This window comes from Amblyomma mixtum, chromosome 6 (assembly GCF_055824585.1).
Source record: "Amblyomma mixtum isolate Tamu chromosome 6, ASM5582458v1, whole genome shotgun sequence".
Taxonomy (NCBI): Eukaryota; Metazoa; Arthropoda; class Arachnida; order Ixodida; family Ixodidae; genus Amblyomma; species Amblyomma mixtum.
In genome coordinates this window covers 134,885,461-134,901,086 of record NC_143017.1, presented here as the reverse complement: position 1 = coordinate 134,901,086, position 15,626 = coordinate 134,885,461, and the positions used below count along the sequence as shown (strand labels likewise).

At 42.4% G+C, this 15,626-nt stretch overlaps 1 protein-coding gene across 3 annotated transcripts; it reads left to right on the top strand.

The window, feature by feature from the left end:
• The first annotated feature begins 965 nt into the window (after positions 1 to 965).
• LOC149340469 (protein lifeguard 1-like) lies at positions 966 to 11,545 on the top strand. 3 transcript variants are annotated; one of them, XR_016283612.1, is made up of 13 exons: positions 1,446 to 1,645; positions 4,293 to 4,378; positions 7,068 to 7,146; positions 7,431 to 7,484; positions 7,573 to 7,663; positions 8,705 to 8,742; positions 9,150 to 9,195; positions 9,529 to 9,570; positions 9,678 to 9,767; positions 9,860 to 9,907; positions 10,362 to 10,524; positions 10,633 to 10,706; positions 11,407 to 11,529. XR_016283612.1 is itself a non-coding variant. In XM_089549246.1 (12 exons), exons 2-11 carry the CDS (start codon positions 4,294 to 4,296, stop codon positions 10,515 to 10,517), a joined length of 729 nt encoding a protein of 242 aa, XP_089405372.1. In that variant the 5' UTR covers positions 966 to 1,120; position 4,293; the 3' UTR covers positions 10,518 to 10,524; positions 11,407 to 11,545. The 3 variants fall into 3 exon arrangements, 2 of the variants coding, with proteins under 2 accessions (XP_089405372.1, XP_089405371.1); XM_089549246.1 differs by lacking the exons at positions 1,446 to 1,645; positions 10,633 to 10,706 and adding an exon at positions 966 to 1,120 and having other exon boundaries at positions 11,407 to 11,545; XM_089549245.1 differs by lacking the exon at positions 10,633 to 10,706 and having other exon boundaries at positions 1,458 to 1,645; positions 11,407 to 11,545.
• Positions 11,546 to 15,626: the final 4,081 nt, after the last annotated feature.

The window sequence follows — 15,626 nt, the reverse complement described above, 5'->3', positions numbered from 1 at the left end:
GGATTACAGTTTCCCATTCACCCTTTTTAATGTCTGTCATTTAGAAGAAAGTTGATGTTGGTAAATGGGCTGGTACCGTCCAGCGTTTTTAATCTAAATATGTGGAGAAAAAAAAACAGCTGTTGTAACCCCCCCCCCCCCCCCAAAAAAAAAAAAAAAAGTTACTTTGTGTGAGGCAGCCAACACTTTTTTTGTAGCAGTTGAAGGATCAAGACCTTACAGCTGTTTATGCTATAAACCAAGCAACGTTTCTTGTGTATCAGAATTTCTGGAATATCCGTCTTTTCGCGCGTTACAAGTCTAATGCCGTAAATATCTATCATAATTTTCACCGAAGTTTGTACTGGACAAATAAAATTTCACAATACGGCCTAATATTTCCACTTGAAATGCATGCTATCGAATAGTGCATTTATTTAACTTCATTTAGATTTTTTTCCTTGGTATGGAAAGAGTTTTCATGGTATGGAAGTTTCATTCGTAGGCGTTGAATAGAACATAATATAATGTGATGTTGAGCATGCGAGGAGCTGTTGGTCATTTTTACCCTCATCGAGCGACATAAAGATGCATTTGACCTAACACAGCAGCTCACAGAAACAACCAGTGCTTGCCGGCAGCTTGCCGGAGAACCTGACGTCATCAGGAATGTGTTAGGAATGCGTCAGGAATGTGTCCAGGTTGGCTGGTCGGCTTTATTATTGCGCCATTTTGAATTAAAACACTACATCTGCAGTGGTCTTAATATTCCCTGCCAGCATTTAGCCGACGCAAGCACTCATACTGCGTGCATATCTCTCCTAATCTTGTCTATTCTCGGTTTTCTACCACGTTCTCTCGTGCCTACTTTGGGGTGACTTTCGGTTACAAAGCAAGCGCCATCTCGCGAACATCTTTCCAAAAGCATTGTCGTTTTATTTGTACGCGTAGCGGCTAAATTTGGCGAATACTGATTGCAAGATGGCCACTGTGTGTCGTTAACGTCATCTTTGTTGCTTTCTGGTCTTCCGTTATCGGCGTAGCTGGAGAGCAAAAGTTGATCCTAAACCAGCGAAAAACAGTGGTTCTTCCAAAGCCACAAAGCACTGAGTCATCCTTAGAGCTCCATAGTCGTCACAAGGTATGCTATAAGGATTTTATTCGTGTCCTAGAAAGGCAACTTGGCTTTCAATGAGGCTCAAGCAAAAATGTTGTCATTCACATTCGCAGCCTCTTTTGCATAACAACGCCCTATTTTGATCGCTTTATTGTCTAAAAGCGGGTCATTTGCAAAATATTACTGCATGTTGGCTATATTATCAGTTCTTAGTTTCGATTGTAAGGAACGTGAAATTATTGTTGCTGATGCTGCGTTCTGTTCCCTGCTTGAATATGAGCGGTGTTCGCCATATTGGGGGACGGGTCTTATCATTTCGCTTTTTTGGTTATCTGCTTCATTCCGTTTCCGTCGTTTGAAATCTAAGGTTATAAGAGCGAGCGCGAAGCATGCTGATAGTAGTGCTACAGTTGCTTGGCCTGCTCGACACTGGGTTTCCCCTAGTTTCCGCTTCGAGGCGACCCAGATACTTCTCGATCTTTCTACGGTTCGAGAGAGCGATCGTCAGCGCTGTCAGCTTCGAATAGAGGCTTTCTCATCACACTGCAGGTAATTGCGATTAACATTACTGCTCATGCATGTGAAAAAAAAAAAAATTGTGCAATTGTGAGTGCCGTGAGGTCCTTCGTCAAATGAGTCAACCATTCATTTGATCGCCTCCTAACAGTGCAGTGGTTTGTCGGTAGTGATTGCTTCACCAGCTGTTATTTTAGCTATGCGGTTGGTACGGTCACCGGCACTGTGCCGTCAGCGCAGCAGCAGCAGGACGGCTGCGAATGCAGTGAAGCGCTTTTTGTTTGGGCGCCGTACCTTTACCTCCTGGTTATTCGTTCCCATGAACCAACGCATTATTTTCGAGGTGACGTCAGCCTGATGCTTTTCTTGTATTCATCCCACTCTTTTCCCTTGTCCCGTTTCTGCTTTGACTAATTCGTAGCTCACTGGCCCAAACAGGAAGTGCTAGCTCATACACCTTTTGCTCCGTCTTGCATCATTCATCGCAACTCATTCATGCGTGCCAAGAACATTGCTTATGGGTTGCAGTTGGACACTTTCAGTAAAAGGCAGGCAATTAGTGGCTGTCCAATATGCACAACAGTAAAATCGATAAGGGCTGTCTTTGTAGTACGCTATATATGATACTATGATACAGATGTCTGCTGGATTAATACGAAGTCCTTGCGCCATTGTTTGTTGTGTGAGAACAATGAATATATCGTTCTGTTCGTGAATGACGTATTCGCGTTATGGAAAAGTCAGCTTGTGCCTTAATTTTAAAGGGGGTAATTTGCGGTAATGTTAAGAAATAGAAATTGTGCATCTCACTGCCTAGCATGATTTATTGAAACAGTGGTAAAACTGAAGGGAATGCTCAGTAAGAAAGAACATATATGTACATTTTGCGCTGTGCCTACATCAGTTTTCTTTCCTTCGAGAATGTACTAATTGGCGAGCCTTCGTGTATTTATTTTGCTCCAGCATGCTGAACAGTCCTGTAGAAAACTGTTCGTCACATGGAGCTCACGCTGCATCTGAATTTTTTTTCCCGCTTTTATTCTGTAGCTGTGTAATATATGCATGCCTTGTTTAACATTTTCTTTTTTTGTTATGACAGTTCCTGTTTAACCACATTTTGGAGTGTTGTTATTGCAAGATTTTTCGATATATAGTTTAGTCATCTTGGTGCTTTTTACGAGTCACGTGTAACGAGTCGCATGTTAATAGTTCCTGGCCTGTCATATTAGCTGTTGTGGCAGCTCTACTATTGCTAGGAACTTCTAGTTATTTCCTTCTTTTGCTGTCCTTGGAGGCCTTTACATGTTGCAGTGCATGCCAGCTTGCAGACCTTATCACATGCTTTCTTCAATAGTTTGATGATTGTTTTGCTAGTTCCTTACTTTCTCTTGCTGAACTCTAGGGAATGTTCTAGACTTATCCGTACACAAAATATTGTTCCTGCATCAAATATAGTCGAGCTCATTATTACGGCCCCCTGTTAATATGGACATATCGAATTATGGGCACTTCTTCTGGGGTCTGAACATATTCAGTGTATTTATGCTTTATTAACCCTTTCAGCGTTGGTGGCGCTCTTGAAGTGCAAAGCGGGAAGCCAGTTACTTATATCAGCAAAATGCTGGCTGTAATGACGTGTCCACCTACATTAGGCAGTTTAATGTTCCATCATCCTTGTAATGCATGCCAGGTATAATTAAATTTGGCCTTAGTACATTGCTGCAAAGCTTTTATTTTGTCACGTTATCTATCAGCTCAGGCACGTGGCCTTATCACTTTATTTGCTAAGTGATGCAACCAGAGCCCTATGGAACGACCACGATCATGCGTAGCGTTTTCTCTGGTGTTCAAGGTTGTTGCATGTCAAGGTTTCTGACGCGTTTTGACAGGTGGCAGCCATCATTAAACTTAGTGTTTGGCCGAGAACAGCAGCCATTCTGAATTATCTTCAACAAGCCCCTAGTGCATTGCTGCTATCACCAGCACTAAGTTGTTGTGTTCTTTGTTTTCACAAGTTTGCCCAGTAAAGAGTTTCAGTGTTAATCCAGCCTGCCCGTCTATTGTCCATGTCGTCGGCACAGCCATGACAGTACTGTAGTGATTGCTGGGTATTTAAAACGTGAAAGCAAAGCTTTTCTAGTGGTCCTACAACATTTATCTGAGATCGGAGAAAGCTTTTGTATTGGTACTGGAATAAATATTTTTTCCATCTGGTGCAGAACTTTGATGAAAGTGAGGTTCTTCACCAGTTTACGCACTTTTTTTTTTCTGTTGGGTGCCGTCTTGAGAGTTTTTTTTGTGTGTGGTGGTAGTATTTAGCGGCACTGAATTAGTGATAGCCCGCTCTGTAAAGATCGGACAATAATTTGCTGGATGAAGAGCATACTACTATATGCTTGGGGCTGAATACGACTGGGTGTTGGGGTGTTTATAATTCGGTGTTCTCTTATGCCAGCCTAGAGCTTATCTGTTTTTCATCATTTACTGTGCAGGCCATAATGACCAGGTTTTTGTGAATGTTTAACCTCAGTGAGAAAAAGAAATCATGGTTTGCCTGAATAAAGGAGAGGAGGCATGTTCACCTTGTAAACGTTTATGTATTTGGTTGTGTATTTGGTGGTCCTGATTACAGGTGAAGAGTTTGAGTGATGATTTGAGTCCTGTTTTCGTCTTTCTTTAGGATGAGTTACTATGATGCAGAAATGGGGGGGCTTGGCAGCTCATATGGTGGAGCGTCAGCCTTCTCAGAAAAAGCGATCCGCCATGGTAAGTGTTCTTTTGGCTCTTTGTACTTTTTGCACAGATAATCTACTGTGGTGGCGGTGTTTACTCCTGAAGTAAAATTTTCAGAAGTGCATTCTTATATTTCGTGCACTTTCAACTAACTACTTGTGCACATAAATTTGCACAGTAGTGGGATACCTTTCGAAAGTTCACCTCTGTTACTTGTTCTTCTTATTCCTTTTCAGCATGCACTTAGCGCTGTGATGGCTTTGTTTTCATTTTCACTAAGTTACAGCTGCACAGGCTGTTAAAGAAATTAGAACCATTCAGGGCTGACTTCAGACGTTTAGCCAAGAGTGCATCGCTCTTTCTAGTACAACTGGTAAATGTATACATTTTGTGTAATCTAATATATCTATGTTTTAACTCACCTGGACCAGTCAACGCATCAACAGGCATTGCTTCCAAACTGTGTGATATTTCAGATTTTTTAAGGAAAAGGGGGAGCTGCATTGTGCACATTACTACACACACACACACAAGTCGAATCAGGTTGTCAGAATTCACAGGAATGCATTTTGTTTTCTTTTATTTAGTTGTGCACGTTATGTTATATTAAAGTATTCTTCTTGTCATTTTCTTGTTATCTATTGCTTGTTTTGTTGACAACTATGTTTATACTGGTTTCATTTAAAATGACGTGGTGTGCTATCAGAAAAAGTCAGCCCAAGAGAAGCCTGAAACCTGGGTTTATCTATCGGTCAACCATAGCCAGTTTCTTTTAAAGCCATGAATGTAGTGGGGACTAAAGCATAGATCAGCAGCAGATGGATTTCAGCGGAACTTGAGAGGAAGAATTGCCATATCACTGCATAAAAATTCCAACGACGATTCCAAGCAATTTTGAGCACAGCTCTGTTGGTTTCTCGGGTTCTGTAGGCACATTGTTTTGCTTTGCCCTGTGCCCTGTCATCGGCCTGTCTGGCGACAATGTTTAACACGAGGTATGATCGGCTGCGGCAAGAGACTAGTGCTCTCGTGCAGTAACCAGCGAAGCTGATCTGTTTTCGGTGCCGGAGGATCGAATCCCAGTTGCTGCAATGTTCATTTCTGATAATTTATTTATTTGCTTACTTATTTATGGTTTTGCTCATTTACACCGCTGGCTGTGACACTGCTGAACCCATGAATGGGCACTTACGAGCTGCGCTCTTTTTTAAAAAGAGCAGCAAACAGTAACGAATGAAAGCTAGTCGGAAATTTGCCATGCATAATATCCCAACTCTTCATATTCTTATCATGGTATCACTGCCAAGTTTATCATAATGTGTTTGGACCTGTCATTAGTGTGTACAATGATTTCTCATCAACTTTCATTGTGAGTGTAATGAACACTGATGCTTTCTTAGCTACAAGGTCACCGAAGAAGGTTTGGCTGACAAGCACACTGTTGACTTATGCCATGCACTGTGCACCGTTAGTCTAGTGACAATTCAAGTGGTCTAGGTGTTTTGCTCTTCAGTTGGGAATACATGACGACCGTACTACCTGTTCATGTGCTCGCATTTTGAGTGAGGCGGAAGGCTGGAGGCCCGTACTGTGCGATGTCAGTGCATGTTAAAGAACTCCAGGTGGTCAGTATTTCCGCAGCCATTCACTAAGGCTCCCCTTATAGCCCGAGTTGCCTTGGGATGTTAAACCCCCATAAACCATAAACCAAACCTTTTTATTATTTTGCATTTTTTTATACTTTTACATGACCAAAGTCCGGTCTGTAATGCTTGTTCTTCCATAGAAGGAGCTTTTGGACGTTTAGATTATTGTATTTAGTGGCATGATGTGGTAAAAAGTCTTTATTCTGCTTTTGTAGGCCCATTCTGTCGGTATATATTGCACACATCCGCTCACACTTTTTCACTTGGCTCTCTCTGTTGTTTTTAACCATTAAGGCTATATAGAGGAATGGCGTATCATGTATTTTGTGCAAGCACATACCTGAGAGGCTTTGCCTTGAGCTGCGAAAGGTCTGGGTGGCCCTATAAAGGTCACTGGGCATATCTGAAGGGGTTGCCTTTTTTATTGCCTTTTTTCCTTTCCTGTTTCTTCCCTGCCCAGCTGGGTGCCAAAGGTATTCACGTGGTCTGTCTCGTCCACTGTTTTGGGGAATCGTCACACACACCCTGCATACATGCAGACAACATGATGAAAACATGACGAAAACAAAGAAGGAATTAGTGGAGCACTGCACAGAACTAAAATCCTGGGGTACCTTTTGAACTGGCGATCATAGGGATGAGCACGATGCCTTTACATTTCATGTGGATACCAGCTCCATTAATGGAGACAGTGGCCAGACTTGTGAGTCCTGCTCTCAACTTCGCCACCCCATCGCTAGCATCCTGTGTACATTCCAGCTCCTTCACATGTCTGAATTATGGGAACGGAGCAAAATTTCTCCGTATTAATGAGTTTCGTGCCATAGAATAGCACATATATTTGATGGGACCTTACAGGGAATCCAAAGTGTCTTGCTTTCTGAATGAAATGGGAGTCCAGTCAACAATGCTTTTCTCTATTTGTTCATCAGTGCTTAAAGTGAAAGCTGAACTTGATCATTTTGATTTTGTGTGATTTGATTTTGTGTGAAGGCGCCGTTCAGAAAAAAAAAAAATGGCGTGCACATCCCAATTGATGCTTCTTGCTGATCTCTCAACACTGTTTCCTGTTACAGGGTTCATCCGTAAAGTGTATGGGATCCTCATGGTGCAGCTGGCCATCACGGCAGCATTCATCGCACTCTTCATTTTCGAGTATGTGCTCCAGCATGGCTTCAATGCTGCCTTGATATCATTTTAAGCTCGTAGATAGTTCCCATTCAGCTTGACAACAACCATTTTGAGCTCATGTTTGTTGAGGTTGTGGTCATGCCACAATATTGGTTTTTGTGCCTGTAAATGTGGGCTGTAGTGGTGAAATAAATGCAGCATAAATTTGTAATTATAGTTAATTTGTCACGTAAGAATTCCTTCTCAAGTAAAACTTGGCTATTGAAGTAGTACATCACTGTGAAATTTTTTTATTTTGTTGTGTTCAGGCCAAATGTGGTCAAGTACTCTCGGATGCACCCAGGACTCTACATATCAGCCATGTAAGTGCTAGAAAGGCCCGTGTCGGGCATCATTTTGTTTTCTTCCTTTTCAGTGGGCTTTAAGGTTGTTGTGACTATTGCTGTGCAGGGTCATAACGTTTGTGCTCATGCTCGTGCTTGCCTGCTGCGAGAGTGTTCGTCGCTCCTTCCCTGTCAACCTTATTCTCCTGATGCTGTTTGTGAGTACGGCCCATTGCACTGTCTCTGCCTGGTTAGCAGGCCAAATTAATTTCGCTGTCCATACTTGTTATGTCAGGATTGTTCCCTGCAAAGATATTATGGAGCACCAGCCTCTTGTTTTCACCTTTTAGACCCATTGTGTTGTCACAGTAGTCCTGGGGATTTCGTGCCAGCTCTGATGCACCATGTGGCTTCTGGTGCATGTCATTGGTTCACTGCAGCGGTTGTTTTTTGATTGGAGCAAGGGTTCATTCTCAAGAGCCAAGATATGGCGCAAAGCATTTCACCATGTTTTGATACTAGAAATATTTATTTGCTCTTTTGCATGTCTAAGCTCATTGCTAGAAAATATTATTGATTTTCATAGTTCACTAAGAGCTAGCATTTCAGATTGCCGCAATGTTGTGAGCAGGGTTGACGTAGAGGGGGCAGTAAGGTTGAGGTAGGGGGGGACAGTGGTGGTTGCTGGCTGCATGGTTGGTTGTGGTATTAGAGTGACTGAAACATTAGAGGAAAGCAGTGAAACACTCAGCATCCCTGCTTATTAATGGGGATGTTTATCACAATTGCTATTGTATAATGCATCGCGTATCTGTATTCTCCTGGTTTGGTTTCATTAAGATATTGTTACAGGGAGATTGCACTAAGTTATTAGTTCAAGCACACCAAATTTGAAAACTCTTTCTCTGTGAGCCTTTGCCCGCCAAGCAGCAGCAGTGAAGCTGCAGAGTGCAGCTGTGCACGTTAATGCAGATTGGTTGTGAAATTTAGCCAGCTTATGCATCTGCCATCGAGGCCATTCAGAAGTTATTTGGACAAGAGTGGGGAAAAGCCGCGAGCATGTGGTGTGTAAACAATGCCATATCATGAATGCATGTATTGCTGGGACAGAGACGTTATGTGGGCCATCCACATAAGTCAAAAAGCAAGCAGTTATAAAGCATGCAGCAATTTTAACAGGCTCATTAAGTGATCCAGCTGTGTAGTTGTTAATGCAGCTGTGTGTACATAGTGTGTTCACTTTTTTTTTTCCCTTGTAGACTGTGTGTGAAGGTGTTCTACTTGGCACAGTATCAAGGTAAGTCCTCTGCTGCTATTGGGCAACAGTTCGCATGCTGCCATAATCTTCTAATCCAGAAAACCACATCACCAACTGCAGTGCTAAGTTGTGTTTTGGCATAGCATTGTATTTTCTGCTATGCACAAAGTTTGTTTAGTGAATGTACTGACTTGCCACCCTATAGGATTACTTCTGCAAAACTGACACTAAAGATAATGGAATGGTTACAGAAAATGTGGATTAAGGTGACGGGAGTCTGCAAAAGATTTCTGGAACTTGGAGGTTCAGCCTTACCTGATTTGTTTTCAGCCCGAATGAAAATTTGTTCGTTAGAATTGGCTGTGAGCCTTGTGGCATTGTTTTCTCAGCTGTCATGAGGTTGAGAAGTATGCTGACATACTTTTGTTTTAATTTCCTCTTTGCAGTTTCTACGAAGTGAAGGAAGTCATGATCGCTGTGGGCATTTGCACGGTAAGTTGGCCTATAATATACTGGTCGCATTGTAAATTTTATTAATGAGGATTTGCTGTTTCTTGTACTTTGCAGCAGCTTTTATTTTTGCGTGTTGTTGATGATATTGGTGCTGTTTTGTTCAACCTGTCGTGACACGTTTCATTTCTTTGCTAAAAAAATTGCACTGCGTAGCATAATCTGGACCACCTTGTTCTCTTGACTCCATTTAGCACCCAGTCAGATATATGGCTGTTGCAGCATTGTAAACACATGTAGAATACCTCTGCATAGGAATGCTGTAATGTGCTTATACTCTTTCTTCTCAAAAGCAATGTCTTCTTTCTTGAACAGGTTGTATGCCTTGGGCTGACCCTCTTTGCTTTCCAAACAAAGGTATACCTCTTGACTATAAATATATGAATTACTGTTTGAGCACTTCTTATTTAATGTGTGTGTGCTGAACGCTCAGTTTTTTACTGGGGTAATTTTTGAACTTCCAGTGGGATTTCACTGCGATGTCTGGCATTCTCTTTGTCGCTGCCCTGGTCTTCATGTGCTTTGGATTTGCTCTGATCTTCATCAAAGGAGACGTGAGTACCGTCTAGATGATGGTGTTTTCTGAAGCAGGTGCTCCATTCCACCAACCATGTACTGACCCCACTGTCTTGTTTTCTTCCGGTAGATTGTTCGCCTTGTGTATGCCTGCATTGGAGCACTCCTTTTCTCTGTGGTAAGTGGGTGGCTGTGTTCAAAGTGATGCCTTCTTTTTTTGTGGACATAGGCCCTGGTTCTTTGTGTTCTTTCTGGAAGAAATGCTTAAAAATGGCTGTAGTCATCTGTAGTTTATTGATTTTTATTTAAAATAAAAAAGTAATGCAGCAGTTTCTGTTGAGGTCTTTTGTTGCTGTGGATCACAAAACTTGAGCAGTGTAGACTGATACATATATGCAGAACTGTAGTTATTCTCTCACAGAAACTGGTAATATGTTATGTGTCACAGGCATCTTGGTAAAGATAGATTAAGATTTGTTATAACTAAAGACTTCATCAGCTTTTAAGTGTGTGTTAGGAAAGACTATGTTCTGTTCAGATGTCATGTGTTGAGCAAGCAATCAGCTTTCTTTTTTTCTCCCTTTCCAATCCCTCTCCCCTTTTTTGTCCATTTGTTGTGGCCACCCCCTTAGTACCTAGTGTTTGACACTCAGCTGATGCTTGGTGGCAACCACAAGTACGCCGTGTCGCCCGAGGAGTACATCTTTGCGGCACTGAGTCTCTACGTGGACATCATCAACCTGTTCCTCATGATCCTGCAGATCGTTGGTTATGCCAACAGAGACTGAGCCCCTGGTTAGTTTTCCGTGGCTATGGTGGCCTTTTCCGTGGCCTTGCAGTTTCCTACATGGTCCAGCTTTCCACCTTTGCTGCATGATCATGCTTGATGCTTTGTCTTTGCAGCACCCATTCTTCATATCCTATTGTTTTCCTCTGTTGCTGGAGCTCTTGACGATCTGCCACTCTTAACATCACTGGTGTGTAGCTAGCAGGCATCTTTTTGGCTCGGATTTTTGCTGGCATGCTGCATCGCTCTCTTCTTTTGCTGTCTTCTCCTATCCCCTTCCTTCTTTGCTTGTGTGGCACGTTATTTCTGCTCCTGTTTTGTTTCATCATTTTGTCCTGGCTCTCTCTTCTTTTCTTCAGATTCTATTCTTGATCAGTATTTTTATGTGAGACATTTACTAATGGCTGTGTTCGTTTTCACCTTCCATGCAGTAGTGATGCAAGACGGTCTGCTTCACGAGCTTGGTCACTGTCCCCACTTTGTCTTGTAAACATGGTCTGTCCACTGACCTTTGGTTGCTGCCATTTATACTGTGCAGTTAACCATTTGTTAGCAACAGCCGGCACCTGCTTTGGTGCAGTGAGATGTGAAGAAGGGCTCTGTAACTTTACTTGTAAACCTTTGGGCAAGAAGAGAAGTCTGAATGCCCATTCACTTGCTCCACCACTAGGAGGCTTGCATTGAAGCATTTCATAGTCTGGCACTAAATTAGTCTACATTGTCTCTTCAAGTAAATGCGTCCATCGGGAGTGCCAGCATCATTAAGCAAAGAAGAGACCATATCCAGTTGTCTAGATTCCCCGGCTTGTGGGTAATGCAGTCTTATTTAGTCACTTTAATTTTACTGAATGGGTCATTAACCTATTTTTTTCCACTCCGTATGCCTGCAGTACCTCATCTTCGACACGCAGCTGATGATTGGGGGACGGCACAAGTTTGCCATCACGCCCGAGGAGTACATCTTTGCAGCCCTGACACTGTACATGGACGTCATCACACTTTTCCTCTACATCCTGGAAATCGTGAGCCGTGTCAGCGGCGACAGGCGGTCTTCATCAAGCTATGTTTGACACAGTCTTCGTTGGCACACTCCTTGTTGGGCTTTCTCTGTTACATTCCTATGCTGAGTGAGTGGCTGTAACTTTTCACATTGCAAAACTGCACTCTGCAAAGGCCTTTTCCTTTGCTTACTTGTATTCACGAATTTTTCGTGACAAGGCACTTCTTCCCTTTCTGTTTTTTTTTTTTTTCATCTGTTAACCGTCTCTTTGTCCTGCTACTCATGCGTCCTACTGGTTGCATGATGAACAGTGCAGAGATTCAGTGTTTAACAAAAATCAAAAATGCTTGTGAATGTAACTTTGTAGTTGCTTTTCTTCAACTATTAAAGCCCATGTTCAAACTTGGATCTTTGACGGAGTTAGATCGCCAAAAAAAATTGACTTGGAAATAGATGTGGTTTTGCTGGCACATTAGTTGCATCATTTACACTAGTGAACTATTGTTTGATGACTGTTTGTATGCTCTCAAGTAGTTATATCGAATGAAATTAGTCTCTCTGGGTTGCGTTTACTTTAACTCGCTTTGAGGTACTTCTCCAGAGTTTACGACCCTGCGTAAAGCTAAGCTCTGTACAGTTGTGCCTCCTGATTGGCATTTGAACTCTCCAGATCAGCCCACGTTTGTAATTCAAATTTCGCTTGCTCCTTGCTTCTGTTCAGCTGTAAGTTATTTTTCAAAGTCTACTGCTTCTTCTGTATGGCTCTTTCCTTGATTTTTTGAAAAATTTGTGCCGTAAGCTTGTTTTTTTGCTTTGACTGTGTGTGAGCCTACACGTTCTGAGCATTCTTAGAAACTTCGATTTATTGCCCTGTGTGGCTGATTTTCCTAAATGAATCGAATTAACGTCCGGCTCCCGCCTTTTTTTTTTTTAATTCTCCGTCGTACGGTGGGCGGAGTCGACCAACGCGTGGAGTGCCTTGCAGTCAGTCCCGCGGCGGCTTGCCGCTCTGCCATCAGCGCAGTAATACGTAGTAGTCCGTAGAAGCAAATAGTCCGCGCGCATTTTTATTTCTGCGGGCTTATTTTGCGGCTATATTATCTGCGAATGAAACTATTTATTCACGGAAACCTAAAAAACAAAATAAAGCGAAAGCAAAGCCCCTACGGAGCTGGCTGCAAGGCACTCCACGCGTTGGTCGACTCCGCCCACCGTACGAGGGAGAATTAAAAAAAATGGCGAGAGCCAGACGTTAATTCGATTTAATTAGGAAAATCAGCCACACAGGGCAATAAATCGAAGTTTCTAAGAAAGCTCGGAACGTGTAGATCGAGTTCCCGCTGCAAAAAGACAAGTTCAGATTCCTCTTCAGTGCACCTTTAATATTTCTGCTGGAGTTGAACGATCTCAGGGGCACAATGTGATAACCTGGTGTCTTTTGAAGAAACAAGTCACAATGGTGCCAGCTTTTACGCAGGGTGGCGCATAGTTTAAGACTTGCACCAGGGCAGCTGGCAAGAAATACTGTATGCACAGCTCTTTTGGCCCTAGCAACGTTATGTTGAATTGTGGGTGTCTGTACAGCATCATGCATTATGTGGAATGTTGTGCCAGATTTATTAGACTTGTGATGAAGCACCAAGATGACTGATTGTGAACAGGCTTATCACAGTTCTTTCATGGATTCACCCAAGGTTGTAGCAGTGTGTTCCAAGTTGTCGTGCATTCTTGCATTGTGCTTGTCTGTGCCACATATGGCAAGAGAGCCCTGGCCTGTTCCATAGTGGCCTCCCTCAAAACCCGCCATTCAATCGATCAAACTTAATTGCTTTGTGAGGCACAGTCGTTAAGCTGCAGGCAGCTACTTGGTCTTCATTGTGAGGTGAAGTGCTCTGGTTTCTACATTGCTCGACGCACCCCATGGCTATAAGTCAGCAATAAAAATACAGCACAGCAGTTTCAAGAGTTTACTTTCAACCTTTGTATTGACTTACAGATGAACATATTTCTTGTGGACTGCTAGTGTTTTATGTGGAAACGAGCAAGTGCTAGTTGGCCATGTGCGATTGTGTACTTCTCTTTCTTGGTGCATACACAGCCTTAGCCAGAAGTTTGGTAACGTGTTTCTTCTCACGCTTCGGTCTTGCACAAAGAACAATGAGCATGAGCACCTTTGTTTCCTTTTGTAGTTCTAACTTTCTTATCCTATCGCAGTGAGGCTAATGAAAAAGTCGTCAGGTTTATAATTTTCTAGTCACTTGTTCTTCTGTGCATATGGGGTGGCATTTTATTAGGACCGCCATAAGATTACATGTTTACTCTATTCCTGTTAACCATGCATTTCCTAGTGCTGTACCAGGAACAGGCCACAGTTGCTTGTTGCAAGAGTTGCGCATTTTTGCCATGTGGGAAGGAAGCGGAATCTGTGGTGCATGTGTTCTTGTGCATATATACCTACTTATGGTGCTTGTTTTCCTCTTGTAATAGACTGAGCAGCTGTCTAGTAGGGTGTCTCGCATTCAAACACTTGGTCAAGCTGAAGAAATACAAGTTGGTTCACTGCAGACCAGATTTAATTAAGTTTACATCTTTGGCCTGTCCTCCTCCCTCTTCTTTGTACATATCTTTCCATAGTAATGTATATGTGCAGACCTGTTTGTGCTGGAAGCTGGTAGATTGGCACATTCCGTGCACTAACTGTGTGTGACAGCAGCTTCATTGTACACAGCTGTAGTCCAGTAGGTGTATTGTGTTACTGCAAATAAAGATTCTACTTTAACTGTTACTGCACAGGCTTTGTCTTCATGGTTTAGTAAGCGATTTGTCACAATTTGAGGCTAAAGTTGTATCAACTCGAAAGATGAAATCATTCATCTGATCAGCTCTGTAATGGTTGTGAGAAGCAATTGCCTTTTTCATTTCCTTAGACCGAATATTCAGTGCCTGCTTTCATATTGTTTTATTTATTCATCAGTGCTGGTTCTTGATGTTTCTGCCCACAGTTGAGCCTAAGGACTCAAATGCTGCCTGAAATTGTCAAAAAATTGCTTCCTTATCCATTTATATAGCATGAAGTTGTAGATTTTTACATTACCGTATTTTCCGGTGTATAAGACGCGGTTTTTTTTCAAAAATGTTGCTCCTGCGTCCAATACAAGAGTGCGTCTTATAAGCGAATTTTCCGGGTTTTTTTTTGCGAGTTACTCAGGTTCATGTTCAAGCTTTTTTCACCGAAAAAATATTACTGCCAATAACGCGATTGTAACATGTTTAATACTTCAATACGGCGACCGCCGTGCACAACTTTTTTAGGTGAACTTTATCATGAAACGGCTGGGTTAACCACGCGGCCGTTTCGGAGGCCCCAAGCAAAGGCAATGTGAAATGCCAAAAGATGGTGACAGTCGCGCTTCTCGCCATTGTCAAGACAAGCCTAGAGAAGCCGACCTTTTTTTTAGTCACCCTTTGCAAGTACGTATAGTGCGAAGAGAATGCTTCAGCGCGTTGCCTTTTCAATAGCGCATCCGAAGATGAAGACTTTGAAGGTTTTATGTAAAAATAAAATGTTATGGATATAAAGAGGGTTATTTCGCCTTTTTTTCTTTTGTGCTAAAACGTGGGCGGGTATGGCGTGAGTGTTGCTTTTTTCGATCATGTAGCGTTGCTAAAGAACTTCTCACACGTACGGTGGATTTTGCGATGGTCGCATAAGCATGTTTAATTAAGCCTCACTAGCTTTACTGGGTAAATTGGGGTGCGTCTTATCCACGGGTGCGTCTTATATACCAACTTTTTCAATGACAGCCTGCATATATGGCGGGTGCGTCTTATACACCGGAAAATACGGTAGATGTCAAGATAGTATGTTAACTTGCAGTATGCTCTGTGATGTCTTTAAAGAACTCCATATGGTCAAAATTAATTCAGGGTCCACCTTTCCGATGTCTCCAATAGCTCTTGTGCACCTTCGGGTGGTTAAACGAACCATTAAACGATATTTACAGGGCTTAGGAAAAGCGCATGAGTGAGTGGTGCTCCATCACTTGGGAGTCATCACTGCATCTCAAATTTTTTAAGCTAGCTTGATTAACATTTAAGATATTAATGGTT